Source organism: Panicum hallii, chromosome 2 (genome assembly GCF_002211085.1).
Source record: "Panicum hallii strain FIL2 chromosome 2, PHallii_v3.1, whole genome shotgun sequence".
NCBI lineage: Eukaryota > Viridiplantae > Streptophyta > Magnoliopsida > Poales > Poaceae > Panicum > Panicum hallii.
In genome coordinates this window covers 48710054-48727392 of record NC_038043.1, presented here as the reverse complement: position 1 = coordinate 48727392, position 17339 = coordinate 48710054, and the positions used below count along the sequence as shown (strand labels likewise).

The following is a 17339-nucleotide window of genomic DNA, read 5'->3' as shown; positions in this document are numbered from 1 at the left end:
CTTGCAGAGAGCCACAGTGAAAATTAGACCGTTGGAAACAGAATTGCTGAATTTCAAAAAAAAAGTCTTGTCAGAAAAGAATAAATCGTTGCATTCTCACTGTTCGAAAACTCAGGGTAAAAATGTGCTTGGACAGGCACAACAAGAGAACATACATGTACAGTACAGTGACATCAACCCCAGGATGGCACCGGAGTTGACCTTATTAGATGATAATAACGGATAAGAAAAGAAAATAAGATAAATTTTAAAACAGATGAATTCGCAAAATGCTTGCTCTTGCAGCCTCGCTTGGCCTTTATTCAGTAAGGGATTCCAACGTAATGTGTTGGTCGACGAGCCATAGCACAGCGGTTTTCCGGGACTTAATCTTCCATGTCGCCAGGCTTGGTTGGATCGGCTGAGTCATCCGATCTGCCCGAGCCCCTGTCCTTGTTCGGAATACCAGGATAAGATTGTTCGTCAGATTTATCTGAAGTTTCTGCCTGATATTGTCTACTGTTGTTCTGGTAGCTATTTGCTGGAAGGTCTCCTTCTCTAGGTTGCCTGGTTTCTGAGCGTGGTGACTCAGTTTCACCGGTCTCGTCCTCAGACTGAAGCTGCACCTTGGGTTCTTCGGAAGACCTTGAGCTCTCCTTGGATTTACTAAATGCTTGGACATCACCTGGTGCATCCTGGGTTGAGTTTGGAGCATCTTTTTTGTTCTCAACCAGCTGCTGAACTCCTGAGGCTTTTTTTCCTGAATGATCTGAAGTTTCCACTTGAGATATTCTGTTGTTCTTCTGATTGGTATTTTCTGAGGCCTCAATGTCTTCTGGCCCACCAGTTTCAGTGTCACGTAGTTTAGTTTGTTCAGCTTGGTTCTCATTGCCCTCTGGTGAGTCAACAATAGCTTGCTCACTCGGTTGTTGGTTCCCTGGTTCGTCAGCTTCTTTGTTGTTCTCTTTAAATGATTGAGTGCTGAACTGCTCAATTTGCTGTTGCGTCTTGGGATTTTCATTGGTTGATGCCCCTTTTAAGTTCTCTTGGGAGTCCACTCTTCTGGAGTCTTTACCTTCAGATTGCCCAACTATTTGACTGGTTGGGAGATCACCATTTGGTAGGGTTTTAGCTTGATCACCTTGAGTCGTGGTGGGTTTCTTATCACTCAAAAAATCAAATGAAGCTTCTTCTGAAGGCTGAACTGAATTTGTACCTACAATTTGAAGACAATGGTCTCATAAGTGGTCAGGACATAAAAAACTTGTCCTTAAATTATATATGAATGCTTTGTGCCTGAGATGGTGTGGATTCGATGAGAAGGTAGGGTCTGTACTAACAAGTTTTTACATTATCACTATATTATTTAACCTGATTTTGATTTACTGGACCAGTAAATTGGTATAGAAATACAATTTTTTTTACCTATCATTGAAAGTCACGACTGATATAAAGTGGTTCAGCAAGGTGAACTGTACACATACCAATGAGAAATTGATTTTCATAATGGAATGAACTTTGCCTTACCTGGTTCAGTGCCTTGTGAAGAATCTGAAGGTGCTGCGAAGCTTGTTATAGGCGCCACAACTTCATCAGTTGGCAGTTGTCTCAGTGACTTGATATATCCTAAGGAATCAGCAGGTTCATTCTTGGTGGACGCAGAACCTTGAGCCTGAACAGTTGGCACTTGAGTTGCTGCAGAAAGTTGTGCCTCTTGATTCTGTAGAGAACTTCTGTCTGGCACATCACCACTGATTGGTGTTGAATCAGGTCCAGCGTTTGCAGTTTGTACTTGCCTAGATGGAAGTATTGTCTTTGCATCAACCACAGGATTACGCACTTGAGGAGTAGTCCCTTCGTGTGATTTAGGAGCACGAGCAGCATGAGAGACCTCGTTACTTGGTTCAGCAGAGAAAGGTGGTTCTGAAGCATGAGCAGATACCTGATCTGAAATGAAAGAAACGACCTCAGATGTGTCAGAAACATTTCTTTTGAGTTAGCCTTTATTTTTAGGCCAGCAAGATGGTGTGTCTTTGGCGATTTTATTTTTATATTTTTGGTCTACCGTAAGAATCTGTGAATGATCTAAAATGATTCATCAAGTGCATTGATTGTCCACACCCAGTAACTTATTCATGAAAGGAATTTTAGTTAGCAGGGATTTAATTACCTGGTTCAGTACCTTGTGGAGCATCTGAAAGTTCTGCTGAGCTAGTTATAGGTGACATGACTTGATCAGTTGAGGGTTGTCTTGGTGATCTGATTTCTTCCAATGAATCAGCAGGTATATTCCGGGTGGATGCAGAACCTAGTGGAACCTGAGTAGTTGGTACATGAGTTGCCACAGGGGTGTGTACCTCTTCATTCTTTAAAGAACTTGTAGCCGGCACATCAGCACTGCTAAGGCGAGTATCACCACTGATTGGTGTTGATTCAGGTCCAGTGCTTGAAGTTTGTGCTTGGCTCGACAGAAGAGTTGTCGCCTTATCAACTACAGCACTGCTCACTTCAGAATTAGGTCCTTCAGAAGCATGTCCAGCATGAGAGGCTTTTCCTTCACTGACAACAGGTTCATTTGTTGAATTGCTGATATAATCACCATCACGAGAGGATTCCCGATCCTTCCATAAAGATTCCCTAGCATCTGATGTTGCACTTGGGACCTTATGGGCAGCAGTTGTCTGTGGTACACTTATTTGATCAGCAGCGCCAGCATTTGTCTCTTCTTTCCTTGGTTCAGCAAAGGAAGGTGATTTTGAAGCACTGGAAAATCCTTGATCTGAAATGAACAACATCAGAAGTGGAAGATATAGTATTTTTTAGTATGACCTTTTTCTCACTAAGCCAGAAAGAAGGTGCACCTTTAGCTAACTAAAAGCGAAACTGACTAAGACATTACCTGATACAGCAAACTTTTGTCCAGCTGGGGCAGCTTCGTGTTGTGTTTGTGAGGAATGATGCTGAGTGTCCGGAGAAGATGCTAGGTCCCTTGTCGGTGCCATGGATTCCTGACCAGTTGATTTAGTTTTACTGGAGGAATCAAGGAGTACATCTTGTGTTGCCACAGGCAGCTGCTTCTGTGCCCCAGGCACAGGAAAATAAATTCCAGCTGGTCCTTCATCAACTGAAGGGTGAACATCAGTGTGGGTAGGTGCCAAATCAGACCCAGAGTCTGCACTATTTGCTTGGCCAGATAAAGATGTGCCTGTCTTTCCATTAACATTGGTTCCATATGGAGCGGTAATCTGTCCTTCATATGATTGAGAACTGCTCCCCCCAGGAAGCATTTGCTCTTGGCTTGGAAAAGGTTCATTGATGTGACCATTATCAGGAGTACTTTCTTGAATTTTCCTTGATGCATCCTGAGTTCCTGGGAATGGAGTTTTAGCTGACTCAGGAGCAGGTGCTATGGCTTGTTGGTGAGTTGCTTTCTCCATATCCTTGGTTTGATCAGCTGCAGTAACAACAGTGTTGTCTTCTGTTGGCTCAGAAGAGAAAGGGAGTTGTATAGACTCAGCAGAATCTTGACCTGTGATGTTATGTATAACCTTATTAGCAGCAGAACTATGCATTTGTCCACAATGTGACACTAAAACAAAAATCATGCATACTGAAGAATTCTAAGTGCATTGTTTTTGAAGTCATGACTAATCTAAAATAATTTGGCAAGGAGCATCAACGCCTCCCTACCAATGAGAAACTAATTACATGGTGGAGTGAGTTTCTGTTCAGAAGGGATTGCCGTACCTGTTTCAGTAACTTGTGAAGCATCCGAAGGTGCCGCTGAGTCACTCACAGGTGCCATGACTTGATCAGTTGAGGCTTGTCTTGGTGACTCGAACTTTCGTAATGAATCATCATGAGTGGGTGCAGAACCTTGTAGAGACTGGGTAGGTGGTGCTTGAGTTGCTGCAGGAAGTTGTGCATCTTGATTCTGTAGAGAACCTGTGGGCAACACATCACCACTGATCAGTGTTGAGTCAGGTTCAGCAGCTGAAGTTTGTGCTTGGCTCGACAGAAGAGTTGTCTCCTTATCAACAACAGTACGGCCCAATTCAGGAGTAGGTCGGTCACGTAAGTCAGAAGGAAGTACAGCATGAGTGATTTGTTCAGGAAGCGCAGCACCAGAGGGTTGCTGATCTTTCCGTAAAGTTTCTCTTGCATCTGATGATGGTGCCTTGACTTGATGTCGAACAGTTTCTGGACCTTGTGGTACATTTGGTTGATCACCCATAGCAGCATTTGCCTCTTCTTTCCTTGTTTTAGCAGAGGAAGGCACTTCCAAAGTATGTGGCAGCTCTTGATCTGAAATAAAGGAAATTGACCTCAGAATATGGTCAGAACTATCTCTAAAGAGAAACAGCGACAGTATTACCAGATACAGCAAATTTCTGTTCATCTGGGGTGGCTTCGCCTCGTGGGGTACCATGCTGGGTGTCTGGAACAGATTCTAGGTCCACTATAGATGCCATAGAAGCTTTCCGTGGTGGCTGGACTGAATTTGTACCTGTAATTTGAAGACAGTGATTCGCCAATGGTTTCAATTTCAAAAACTTAAGCTCTATGGACCAGATGGTGTGGGTTCAAATTGTTCAATGAGAAGGGTATCACCACTTGGGAGTCAGAACAGTGAGTTTGTTACACGATGACTATCTATAGTTTAATGTGATGTTGCACCTGACTTTGCCCACAATTTCAATGCTAAAGAATAACTATACATATGTAAGAATTATAAGGCAAACTGTTTTACCTATAATAGAAAGTTGTGAGTAATTTAAAATGGTTCAGCAAGGCAAATAAATTGTCCATACCAATGAAAAACTGATTACATACATGGACTAACTTTTGCTAATTAGAAATTTTTCCTTACTTGGTACAGTACCTAGGGGAGCAACTGAAGGTACAGATGGGCTCATTATAGGTGCCAATGCTTGATCAGATGAGAGGTGTCCTGGTGACTCGATATTTTGTAAGGAATCAGCGGGTACATTCTGGGCATTCGCAGAGCCCTGCAGATCCTGTGTTTCTGGCAAAGAACTTGCTGCTGGCACATCACTGCTGATTGGTGTTGAATCAGGTCTAGTCTTTGAAGTTTCTTCTTGGCTAGATCCAAGTGTTGTCTCCTTAATGACAACATCACTGTGCACTTCCGGGGTAGGTCCTTCGGGTGGCTCAGAAACATGTCTATAAGGAGATATTCGCCCCTCGCTTGGATGTTTCTCATCAATGTGATCATCGTCAGTACTTTTCTGAGTTTCCCTTGAAGCATTAGGAGTACCCGAGAAGGGAGTTCTTGCTTTGTCTGGAGCGGGTGTCGTATCTTTTTGATCAATTATTTTTTCCAGTGTGCTGGTTTGATTTGTTGCAGCAACAACAGTGTCTTCTTTTGTTCGTTCATCAGTAGAGAAAGCTGGCTGTACAGAACGAACAGAATCTTGACCTGAAATGTAGGAGAAACCTTATTAATGGCAGGTTGGTTTAAAGGGTATGGCTACTAGAATGTGCACTGTTTGTCCACAGTCCATAATGGAAAGAACTTCATTACCTGATGAAGCAAACTTTTGTTCATCATCTGTTTTATGTAGTTCTGTACCATATTGTGTACCTGGAGCTGGTGCTGGTAATGTTGTATGGGCAGAATCTTGGCCTGAAATGCAAGAAACTACCTCGTTAGTGGCAGAATGAATAGTTTGGTTTCTAAGGCGTTCATGTTGGCTGTTGCACTTAGTTAACTATAGACTACTAGAATGTGCACCGATAGTCAATACTCCATATTGTGAAAAATACACATTACATGACAGAGCAAACTTTTGCTCATCAACTGCTACTTGATTTGGTGCAGCACCATGTTGCGTGTCCAGAGCTGATACTGGGACTGCTGCAGATGGCTTGCCTTCTTGAGCAACAGAGCGTGGTTTGGAAGACTTTGCCTCACCTGGATTATCAGCAGGTTCATCTTCCTCAACTGTCCCTGAAGGACGCTGGGTATAAGAGGATGGTGCAGATAATTTGACTTGTTGCCCAGGAGTTGTTTCGAAGTCCTTGGCTTGATCAGGTGCAGCAACAATACCATCTCCATTTCTTGGCTCAGTAGTGGAATTTAGTTGTGCAGAAGGAGCTAAATCTCCAATCTCTTTGCTCCTTGCCTCAGCAGAGGAAGGAGGCTGTGCCGGATAAGCAGAATCTTGACCTGAAACATGGCAAATGGACTTATAAGTGGAAGAACTGTTGGTTTTAAGGATATACCTGTTGCACTTAATTAACTATGAGCGTCATTTGTTCAAACTCCATACTTGAAGGAACTTCATCGCCTGACGGAGAAGACTTTTGTTCATCATAGGCTACTTCATTTGGTGCACTACCAAGTTGTATGCCTGGAACTGATGCTGGGACCAGTTTGGAGGGTTCGCCTTCTCGAACAGCAGAGGATGGTCTGAAAGGCTTATCTTTGCTCGAGTCATCACCAGGTACAGTTTCCTGAACCTTCCCTGAAGGACGTTGGGTGGACAATATGTCCTGTCCACTGGGAATTGTTTGCAAGTCCTTGGCTTGATCAGGTGCAGCAACAATAGCATCTCTTTTATCTGGGTTGGTAGAGGAAATTATTAGTCCTGAAGGAGTTGAATCTCTAATCTCCTTGTTCCCTGGACCAAGAGGGAAGGCTGGTTCTACAGGATCAGCAGAATCTTGACCTGAATAATTGATATTAATAGTAAGTTTTGTAGGTCTAGGCCTGTAGATAGTGCACCATATGACCATAGTTACCTGATGTGGAAGATGTCTGTTCAGCCATCACTACATCACCAGGTGTACCGCCAGTTGTGATGCGAAGAGCACCTGGAGTTGTTGATGGTTTCAAGGACTGAACATTTCCTAAGGCATCAGTAGATATATCTTCAGTGTCTAGGGAGTCTTTAGCCACACGAGGTGGTGGTTCTTGAGTTTCTTCCCCTTTAATTGATAAAGGTCTGCTGTCTGGTTCAATGCTACCAGTAGGGTGAACGTCACCATGGGTAGGTGTAGTATCAAGCACATCTTCTGATATCAGAGCCTCTCTTGTGTCTACTGTGTCTTTTTGACCAATGACAGTTGGCTGTTGCTTGATTTGTTCAGCAGTGGGAACAACAGTTTGTTCTTTCCTTGGTTCACCGGAGGTAGGCTGTTCTGCAGAATGAGGTAATTCTTGATCTAAAACAGAGAAAGAATGTCAGCAGTGGCAGTATTTTTTTTTCTGCACAATGTAATCAACAATATTTGTTCTCTCATGTTAAAAGAGAAACTAATTACCTGATGGGGAAAATTTCTTTTCAGGAGGGCCTACTTCACCTGGTCCAAAAGCAGATTCAACGTGAGAACCTTGTTTTCCGTTTGAAAACAATGGAGTAATGGACTCAACAGCCTGTTTATCATCAGGAATGACTTCCTGAATTTCTGTTGAGGCAACTTGTGCATCTGAGGTTGGGAAAACTGGTGTGCCTGGCGGAGATGTCATTTCTTCTTGACCAGGGATTGCTTGTGATGCATCTGCAACCTGCTCTGAATCATCAGTGCGGCGGTTATCAGGAGTTACCTCCTGGATTTTCCCTATAACACCCTGGGTATCTGAGGCTGGAATTCCTATTGTACTTGGTGCAGATGGTCTGGCTTGTTGCCGAAAAATCATTTGCGGCGCATTAGCGTAATCAGTTGCAGAAACATTACTGTCTTCCTTTATTGGTTCAACAGAGGAAAGAGGTTGTGCAGCATGAGATGATCCTTTATCTAAAATGCATAAAGCAAACTGTTAGTTTTGAGGAACTTTTCATGATGCAAATGTCCTCTAGGTCTGCTAGCAATTATTTTTTAACACTTAAAGATAAATCAGTTACCTGACGGAGTGGATTTCTGTTCATATTGGGATGAATCATAGTCACGAGGAGTTTCAACAGTTGTCTGTGCTTGAGTTGATGCAGGTGGATGTGCCTGTCGATCATGCACAGATCCTGTGATGACCTCATCACCAGAAGCATGATATGTTGCTGTATTTTCATCAATAGCCGCATCATGAGTTGACAAACTGGCATCATGAACATCTTCATGGATTGTGTCTGGATCTTGTGTAGCTTTTGCAGCCTCTAGGTCCTCAGGTGTCCTGACAAGCTTTGAACCACCTACTTCATGACCATCAGGAGTTGTTCTTATGGTAGATGCTGAAGCAGGAATAATTGGTTCGTGCATCTGTTTTGGAGCAGAATCAGCACTTACACCATGTAATGGAGCAGATGCCCGTTGCCATTGATCAATGGTGAATTGTTTGCTAGGAGAATCTCCATCAGGGACTGCTCTTTGAAATGGTGCAGCGAAAGGTTGCACTTGGGATGCTGGTTCTTTGCTTGATCGAGATGGAGCCACTTTCTGATCATCGGCAGTGTATTTTTTATAAGGCTCTTCTGCACTGTGATCATCACGAATATCTGCTCTGGCTGGTGCAGAAGCACTTAATTTCTTATCATAAGTGTATGGAGCACCAGAAGATTCTTGATGCTCTGGTGTAGAACTATCTATTTTCTCACCAGCTTGGATGATTTGTGCAGCCAGAGGTCCCTTCTGGTAAACAGGGAATGTTTTGTCCACCGTATTATAGTCCTGAGAATCGGTAGGCTGTGTCTTGGGTGTTATGGATTCACTTTCCTGGAACATCTCCCTAAGGCGCTCTGTTGAGAATGATTTTTCTTTAGTCATGATTGTTTCATCATCTTTTGCATCTTTCCGGTCCTTCCTTTGGTCAGCAGTTGGCATTGCAGATTCTCCTTTCATGAGCTGAGAATCTTGAGAATCCAAAGCTTGTGCTTTGGGTAATGTAGAACCAGGACCAATAGCTTCTTCAAAGGTCACACTAGACTTCTTGGAACTGTCAGGAATGTATGGAAACTGTATTCTATCACCATTTGGAGCATCCTCAGCTGCTGCCAACTGTCTTGATGGATGAATTGCTTTCTTATAATCTGATGACTGCTCTCCAGATATGCCTGTCTTTCTTTCCACCATTTTTTGTTGTTCAGGAATAGTTTCTCTACTTCGCATGCTTTTGTCCCTAGCTTCTTTAACTTGTGTTTGCCTTGATGGTGTAATAGCAGGTTGCTGAGTATACATAGGTTTGGCATTGGATGGTGTAGAGTCAGCAACCTTAGTTTCCTTGAAGGTATCTTTACCCACATCATGAGTTGACAAATTGACATCATTAGCATTTTCATGGACTGTGCCTCGATCTCTAGCTTTTGTTGCTTCTGATATTTGACCATCAGAATCACCAGTTTCATGACCTTCAGGAGTTGCTCTCTTAGTAAGTTCTGAAGCAGGATGAGCATCTGGACTTGATGGTTGCATTTGTATTGGTTTTCCAACGCTTTCATCAATAATCGACTGCTTGGCAAACTTATCACCAATAGTGGCATGATCATCCACAGGCGCTCCTAGAAATGATGGTGAAGCACGTTGAACACCAGATGTTTCTGCTTTTGGTACAGGTGGTCCCACTCTTTGCTCATCAGATTCTTGCTGTCTCATTGGTGTTGGCTTCTGATCAACGGCGGACATGGCTACCTCATCATCACCAGAACCAGTAGTCACATCATGCAATGGAGAAGATGCATGTCGCCATTTATCAATGGTGGATGGTTTACTAGACAAATCTCCATGGAGAGCTGCATCATGTGATGGTTCGGAGGGAGGTTGGACTTGGGAAGTTAGTTCTCTGCTCAAAGGAGGTGGTGCCACTTTCTGGTTATCAATAGTATCTTCTCTATATGCCTGTCCCGATGGAGGAATTGCTTTCAGACGATCTGAAAGTTGCTCTCCAGCTGTACTTGCGCTTCTTTCCACCATTTTTTGTCCGTCAGGAACAGTTTCTCTACTTTTTGTCCCTTTGTTCCTGGTGTCTTCTACTTCTGCATGCCCTGGTTGTTGAGTGTGCATAGGTTTTGCACTAGATGGTGTAGAGTCAGCAACCTTTGTTTCTTTGAAGGTATCTTTAGCAACATCAAGAATTGGCAAATTGGCATCATGAACATCTTCCTGGAGTGTGGCTTGATCATGTCTAGTTTTTGCAGCCTCTGATATTTGTCCATCAGGTATGCTAACAAGCTCTGAATGACCATCAGGAGCTGCTATATGTGCTGGAGTAGATGCTTGCATTTTTGTTGGTTCTCCAACTCTTTCGTTAATAATTGACTGCTTAGAAAACTTATCATCAGCAGTGGCATGATGTGCTGTGGAAGCTCCTGGGAATGATGGTGAAGCACTTTGAACACCAGATGTTTCTGCTTCTACTGGTACATGGGGTTCCACTCTTTGCTCGCCGGATTCTTTGGCCATCTGGTTGACAACCTCGGAACTGGGAGTAGCTTTTTGGTTCATTGGTGTTAGCTTCTGATCAATGGTAGCCATGACAATCTCATCATAACCAGAACTAGAAGTTGCATCATTTAATGGCACAGATGCACGCTGCCATTGTTCAATGGTGGATGATTTGGTAGACAAATCGCCGCGGGAAGCTGTTTCTTGTAATGATTCAGAGGAAGGTTGGACCTGGGAAGTCGGTTCTTTGCTCAACAGAGGTGGCACCAATTTCTGATCATTGGTTGTCTCACCAGTTGCACTCTGGAAATCTTTTGCTACTGCCAGCCTTGATTGAGGAATAGCTTGCGGACGATCTGAAAATTGCTCTCCAGGTGTAGTGGTCTTCCTTTCTCCATGTGTGACTTGAGTATTTCTTGCCACTATTCCCTGTGGTTCAGGAATGGTTACTCTACTTTGTCTGCCTTTGCCCTGAGCATCTTCAACTTCTGCTTGCCTTGGAAGAGGAGCAGCAGCTTGTTGTGTGTACGCAGGTTTTGCACTTGTTGTAGAGTCAGCAGGTTTTGTTTCTTCGAAGATATCTTTACGACCATCAGGTGCAATTTGCCGTGATGCAGAAGCAGTGTCGGCAACTTGCATGCCGTCTTCATCATCAGGATATCTCTTTTGGAATGATGTATTCATCCTTGAAGAATTCTCCACCTCTTGTCTTCGTGGAGAAATAGGAGCACTCCAGGCACTTAAAGGCTGCTCGGTTGATGCTATTTCATCAGCTGTATTTGATTCTTCAGAGGTTTCTTTATCATCTTGGGCCGCTTTCTTTTTAGGTGTGGGAGCAGTCCCTGTTGGTTGCTTGTTGGCATCCTTAGCAATTTGGTATCTTGTTTTGGATGGAGGAGTTGAACTTAGATATCTTGTTTGCGATGGTGGAGCCACACTACGACCATCTTGGTTTACTTCTTGCTCTGGTAAAGTAGATGCAGCTTGCCAAGTGTCTGTTTGTTGGTCCCTAAGCAATGAGGGGCCACCAGACTTTGTTTCTTTGAAGGTGTCTTGATCATCTTGACCAATCGTTTGCTTTGGCTTGAAAGCAACGTCCCTAGATATTCCAGTGGTGTCTTTGACATTAGCATGTTTTTCTTGGATTGCTGAAGTTCCACTATGACGATCTTCAGTTGTTTCTTGCTTCCATGGAGGAGCATCAGCTTTCTGAAAATACGAAGGTCGCACTTGGGATGATGAAGAGTCAGAAATTTGTGTTTCTTCAGTGGTATCTTCAGTATCTTTGTCAGCCATTGGCCATGGAATAGAAATTTTGTCTTTAGCTTGCTTGGAGGTATCTTTGGTTCCAGGATATCTCTTTTGAAATGGTGCTGTAGTGTGGTGAGCAGCATCTAAATCTTGCCCTGAGAGAGAAGATCCAGAAGCATCTGGAAAACTTCCACTGGGTATAGTGGAATCCACAGCCTTTGATTCACCAAACGTGCCTCTAGCATCTTGAGCTGCTCTTTGCCTTGGTACAGAAGCAGGGTCTCTAGGTTGCTTGTTGGTATCTTGACCACCTGGATCCCCAGCTTGCCATGGAATTCTGCCTCGAGCATCTTTAGCTGCTTCTTGCCATGATGGAGTTGCATCATGCTCTTGTGCAGAAGGGAGCAGTAGTGCACTTCTCTGATCAGAAGATGTTTTATCCTCAACAATTCCTTGACTTCTCTGGTCAGTATAGGGTCTTCGAGTTGTATTTTCTCGTCTTTGAACCAGTTCCATGCTTGTTGGCTCTTCAGGAACAGGATGTGAGCTTGCTTGTTCTGAATCTTGTGATGGGTACTGCTTCACATCTTTGCTTGGTTTTCCTTGTTGAGTAGACATTAGATGATCAGCATCTTGCTGTAGGTCATTTAATCCAGCTGTAGCAGTATGCCACTGCTCAGTCCGCAGCCTACGATGAACATCAGTTGTATGGAGCTTGCTCCCAGAAGTATCTGTAGGTTCAAGTTTTGGCACAGTACGACCAGAATATGGAATTGATTCTTTGTTCTGAGAATCAATACCAGTGGCTCTGCTGTGACTCTTGTAGAACTCAGATACACTGGGTAGGTCAGGCTCTTTGGCTGATATTGAACTGGTTTTAGTATGACCTGCGGCAATGTTGGACCCAGAGAAAGCATCCAACATATCTGAATTTCTTCGAGGAGTAGGTTCAATGTATGGTGTTTCTTTATCAGTATGGCTTGGGTAGTAATCAAACACATCGAGGTTATTAGAACCATCCTTTGATGAACTTGGCTTATGTCTAGTATGGAGGTCTTTTACAGTGGGTTCAGGGATTGAGGCATCTTGAGTGCTGGACTTGGCAGCATAAGCTACTGGAGGTTTCTTGGCAGTGGTAGGGGAGGCAGCACCTTTAATGCTTTGGACAGGAATAGGATGTTCTATAGAAGTGCTAGGAGTATTTTGAACTGAGGTTGGTGGTTTTTCGTCAGGGGCATTAAAGACTGCAGTTTCCTTGCTTAGGACAGCTGAAGTTTTATCGGTAGGAGTGGTTTGGCTAGAGGAAACCAGTGCTTCACTGGGGAAAGTATCAGTAGGATGGGGAGGAACTATGGAAGATGATGACACAGAATCAGCAGGAGGAACCAATATTGTGCGAGGTTCTGTTCCAATCTGCTTTCTAGAGTCTATCCGAATTGGGTGGCCAGAGGTTCTAGGATGCTCTTTCTGCTGCTGCTGCTGCTGCTTCTTCAGTTCCTCTTGCCTATTCTGCTCCTCCACTCTCTTCATATCCCTCAGTACTTGCTGCCAAGACTTCCGATTAGAAATCTCATCCCACCACCTGCTCACATTTTTCCTCGAGTCATACAGGTAGACAAACTTGTCAGATGCTGTGATGTAGTGGGAGTTTGGCAGGTGAACAAGGTCAGCAAGGGTGAACTTGTTTCCAGCAAGGTATCTGCTGTCATTGAGCCTTTGCTCGTAAACTTCCAGAACTTCTTCTAGCTTTCTTGTATGCATGTCAATATCATCACCATCTTCTTCATCCAGGGGAAAGGCCAAATGGCAGTACAAGGCCCGGCTTGGAGGGTTGAAAGCATGCTCCTCATTGTGGAGCCATTGCTCAACAGAAGCCCTCTCCAAGGCATCCTTCCCAAGGAGGAATGGATATCCTTGGTGTTCATATTTTTCTGCTATGTAACGGCAGATTCCTCTGGATTCTGAAAATAGGTGGAACAGTCAGTTTTAAGTGAAGCCATATTATCATGCTAATAAAGGCTTATCTTCAGCAACACAAGAAAAGTATAATGTAACTCCATATCACTCGAAGAGTGCACTAGGAAGACTTAAAAGGAGGTTTGAATAATGAGCAGTTCAAATTTAAATTCCCAATGAATATCAACTAATAAGAACTTTACTATTACTAGAGGTTAATCTTGAATTCATTCCCTCCCATCTATTTATCTGTATACAGATTTTGTTTCTCACAAAATCCAAAGTGATGTTGCACTACCAGTTGGAGATATGCATATAAAAGTTTCCTTCCAGCTTTTGCAAAGAAGGGTCCAACAATTTACAGCATTCTTGGGGATTAAGACATTCTCGCTGGAAACATGATAATGTCCTAGGATGCCAAAGAGTTTCATTTATGAAAAGACAACCCACAATGCAAATCTAAGTCTATACACAACTCCGAACACTAAGAGCAATATCCTAATGTCGTTGTTAATCGAAAAAGGAAGATAATATTTTTCATCTATTGTAACAAAGAAATACCATATTAATTCTGGCAAATGACAATTTTGAATGTTGGCTCGTATTTTTGTTTTAGTTCTATTATGAGCCAATTTAACAAAAAAAAGTACGATCGAGCTATATTATCTATAGCTAATGTGAATGTATTTTCAAGTTCATACACAACTATACTCTATACTCCAATTCTTAGGCCATCTCAGATTTGCAGCCATCTGTTACGCACTAAGTGAAAATATACTGATAACTCATTACTGACCAGTTTTTACCGCAAACGAACATTTAGTAGAGCTTGCACAGATCCAGATTGCTATAAATCATTTCAGTAAAGCTTTTATGGACATAAATCACCAAATGCTAGTTACTCTAGTGCTTAGTGTACTGGTCAATTTGCTGGTAGCATGCATGATTGCATGATTTTAGAGAACTGATTGGCACTCACTTTGAACAAGCAGGAATACCAGCTAGATTCATCACATACCATACCAAATGCAAAGGATACATGATATGGTGAAAAATTCCCATCCATTTTGATAAATAAGAAAGCTCAAGAATAATAAATGCTGATAAGTAAGGAATTGGTCGAAATTTATTAAAACTTTCTGACAGTGTCCTAGCGACAACTTGTAGCAAGCTCAGCTCAAATATTATTCAGCAGTCGAAAATATAAGCTTCATGGAATGAAGGTCCGACGTGGAATGGTGACTTTGACAAAAATGAAGTATTACCTTCTAGAAATGTAGGCCCGTCATAGAATGGAACTGGAGCATGTGACGATGCCTGTGGAGTGCAGAGGAAGAAAATGCAGTAACGAGATTAACTGCTTAAAACTTCAAAACAGCTTCTTCTTGCCAGAAAAAAAAAAGTAGAATTGGAGACTCCAAGTACCTGCAGTCTGAGTAGGCTCTTGTAAGAGGCTGTGTGAGTCTCAAACTTGATATCCTTCTCGTAGAGGCATGCAAGCACCCTTGAGACATCAGGTAAGATAATAGATTTCTCATGATACACCTGCACGATAGGTGCTCCAGTACCAAGCCCTACCATGATGCCATGAATATAGGTTGCCAATGCTGAAATGGTGTGAACTTAAATGTATAGCTCCATCATTCTCAGATATACTAGGCTCCCTGCCTCTCTCATCAAGCAAAGAGAAGATGCTTAAAGTGGGAACCAAGAAAGGAAACCAATGGAGGAAGAAAACACCAAAAAGAGAAAAGCGAAAGCAAACAAAATCTGACTGGACAGCAGTTACCTTTGAAGTTATGGCCTGCACTCTTCTGTAGCATCAATTTACCTAAAATGGTTGTGTTCGAGGAAAAAAATTATAATGGTCCATATTTCAGGAACCTGATTGTAGGATATCCTATAATTATCTAATTACTGACAAAGCTAGACAAAGTATAAGTGAAGTAACAGGAAGTTATGTAGTTTCTTTTTAGGAAAAAAAAACAAGTAAGCCAAAGAGGTTAGTGCAGTACACACAAAATAAGATAGGGTCCACTTTTGCTTTCGGAAGATGCTAAGTTTCTTCTTAAAATTTTATAAAATACAATGAGTGCATATTTTCACCCTAAAACATCAAATAACAGAGAATAGTGAGAGTATTAAATATAAATATTGGCTACCTCACAAGATTAGACCAACCAAAATATCATGTGTTGCATCCTCATCTCCAAGAAGTCTTATCTGAAACTCCTACAGCATTTACACACCACAGAAGTAAGGTGTTAAGAAGTGTCGTTAAATCCTGGAATCGTACACGATAAACGATGCAACTGGAAGACGGATGTGAAGACCTAAATGTGCTGAGCTCTCAGCTGCCTAGCCACTTTATTCATTCCTTGGACCTTTTATCAGAGGGCAATAACTGCTACAGGCGTGGAAAAATAATGCTAATAGTGCAAGTTTAGCATCAAAGCATGCCTCTTAGACTACCATAACAGATCCACCAGGATGGATGATTATCTTTTCATGTCAATCCAAAAATTTGTTAAGCATCTCTGTTCTCACAGAAGCGTAGGAACAAAATCTAGGCACAAGAGAGCTGGCAACTTTTACTCATCTTTGTTCAGAGTAGAGTTGAGCATGCAGGTGCCTTGTTCAGCATTTGGGTGTATCAATCTTGTCCTTCTTAGAAAGCAAACGAATAGTGAAGAATAACATAACACGAGTATTACAAACAGTACAACTAATAGCATGCCCAGAAAGATTGCAGGGAGCTCGAATTTGTAGATAGCACGTAGGAAGATGATCCAAACATTCCTCAAAAAGTTAAAAAGATGGTCAAAACCAAATGGACTCCGGAAGAATCATAGCATGCCCAGAATTTGGTTTATTATATTCAGCTATGAAAGGATTACAACCTGCTAGAAAAAATTGATAATTTAGAACAATTTTGTTCCTATATTACACATGGGGGCATTTGTATGGTTGCCCTCTCTTGATTTGCCCATTGTGAGTTTTCCCTCCTTTTTTCAACTCTGCACTGTTGCCCCTTCTTTGACCAAGTCGATGCGCCATTGCGCCCTCCTTCGGTGGCAAAAGGATAATTATGACAATAGCTGATGAACACGGAGGGCAAGCTTACAAATGGCCACTTTAGTCAACTGCAGCAGGTCTAAGTCATAGTCCAATGGTGCCACGGCCTGTGATACCAAGGAACTGATTCTGATCATTCTCAGAACCTCAGAACCATCCTATTGATTGAAGTGTGTGACTGCACCATTTCAGTGTCTCCTCCCTCCAGAATCCTATTTTCCTCATTGCTCTTTCTCTCATGATCACTTGTTCAGTCAACCTGTCCATTGGCTGACAAGAAGATAAAATTTCAATCCATTTGCGAGCTGGCCTTAGATCTCTACACAAACCTCCCCTGCAGGCCTGCTATTCTCTGAAGAGTCTCTAATATCTCATAGAAGTCTATTCCTTTGAGCTGGGTGTTGAAGCCAACAATTCTTCAGAAACTCTACTCTCTTTTTTTTTTGAATTCTTCATAAATTCTGCAAGCTTTCCATGAACATTTTTACTTTTGTAAAGACCATAGTCCCTGCAGAGGAGGCTCGCTATGTTAGAAAGCTAAATGGAGCACGGTGCTGCAGTGTAGATAGTAGAACATAAAGCACCTTTCAAATGGTTCCCATGAGAATAAAGCCATCGACATCCCAAAAGACACAAGGGTGACTACCTTCCATAGTTCACCACCACCACATCGCCACACGTACAAGTTTGGAATGAAATTCCCCAGGGAAGTGCGGAAGCGCTAGAGGTGGCACCATGAAAAG

General features: G+C 42.6%; 1 protein-coding gene across 1 annotated transcript; it reads right to left on the bottom strand.

The window, feature by feature from the left end:
• Positions 1–56: 56 nt before the first annotated feature.
• On the bottom strand, positions 57–15501 carry LOC112881183 (mucin-17-like). The gene is made up of 16 exons (XM_025945872.1): positions 15311–15501; positions 14947–15128; positions 14787–14838; positions 7848–13526; positions 7267–7740; positions 6745–7167; positions 6273–6671; positions 5774–6169; positions 5525–5626; positions 4850–5419; positions 4355–4486; positions 3727–4284; positions 2879–3508; positions 2150–2758; positions 1507–1926; positions 57–1195 (listed from the first exon to the last, which is right to left on the bottom strand). Exons 1-16 carry the CDS (start codon positions 15342–15344, stop codon positions 366–368), a joined length of 11490 nt encoding a protein of 3829 aa, XP_025801657.1. The 5' UTR covers positions 15345–15501; the 3' UTR covers positions 57–365.
• Positions 15502–17339: the final 1838 nt, after the last annotated feature.

Bases quoted from the DNA above. Each gene is read 5' to 3' on its own strand.
- LOC112881183 (XM_025945872.1), bottom strand. From the start codon at position 15,344: ATGCTACAGAAGAGTGCAGGCCATAACTTCAAAG. The intron at 15,129-15,310 runs GTAACTGCTGTC...ACACCATTTCAG, and splicing joins TGCAGGCCATAACTTCAAAG to CATTGGCAACCTATATTCAT. The intron at 5,627-5,773 runs GTAATGTGTATT...CTTGCATTTCAG, and splicing joins GCAAAAGTTTGCTCTGTCAT to GCCAAGATTCTGCCCATACA.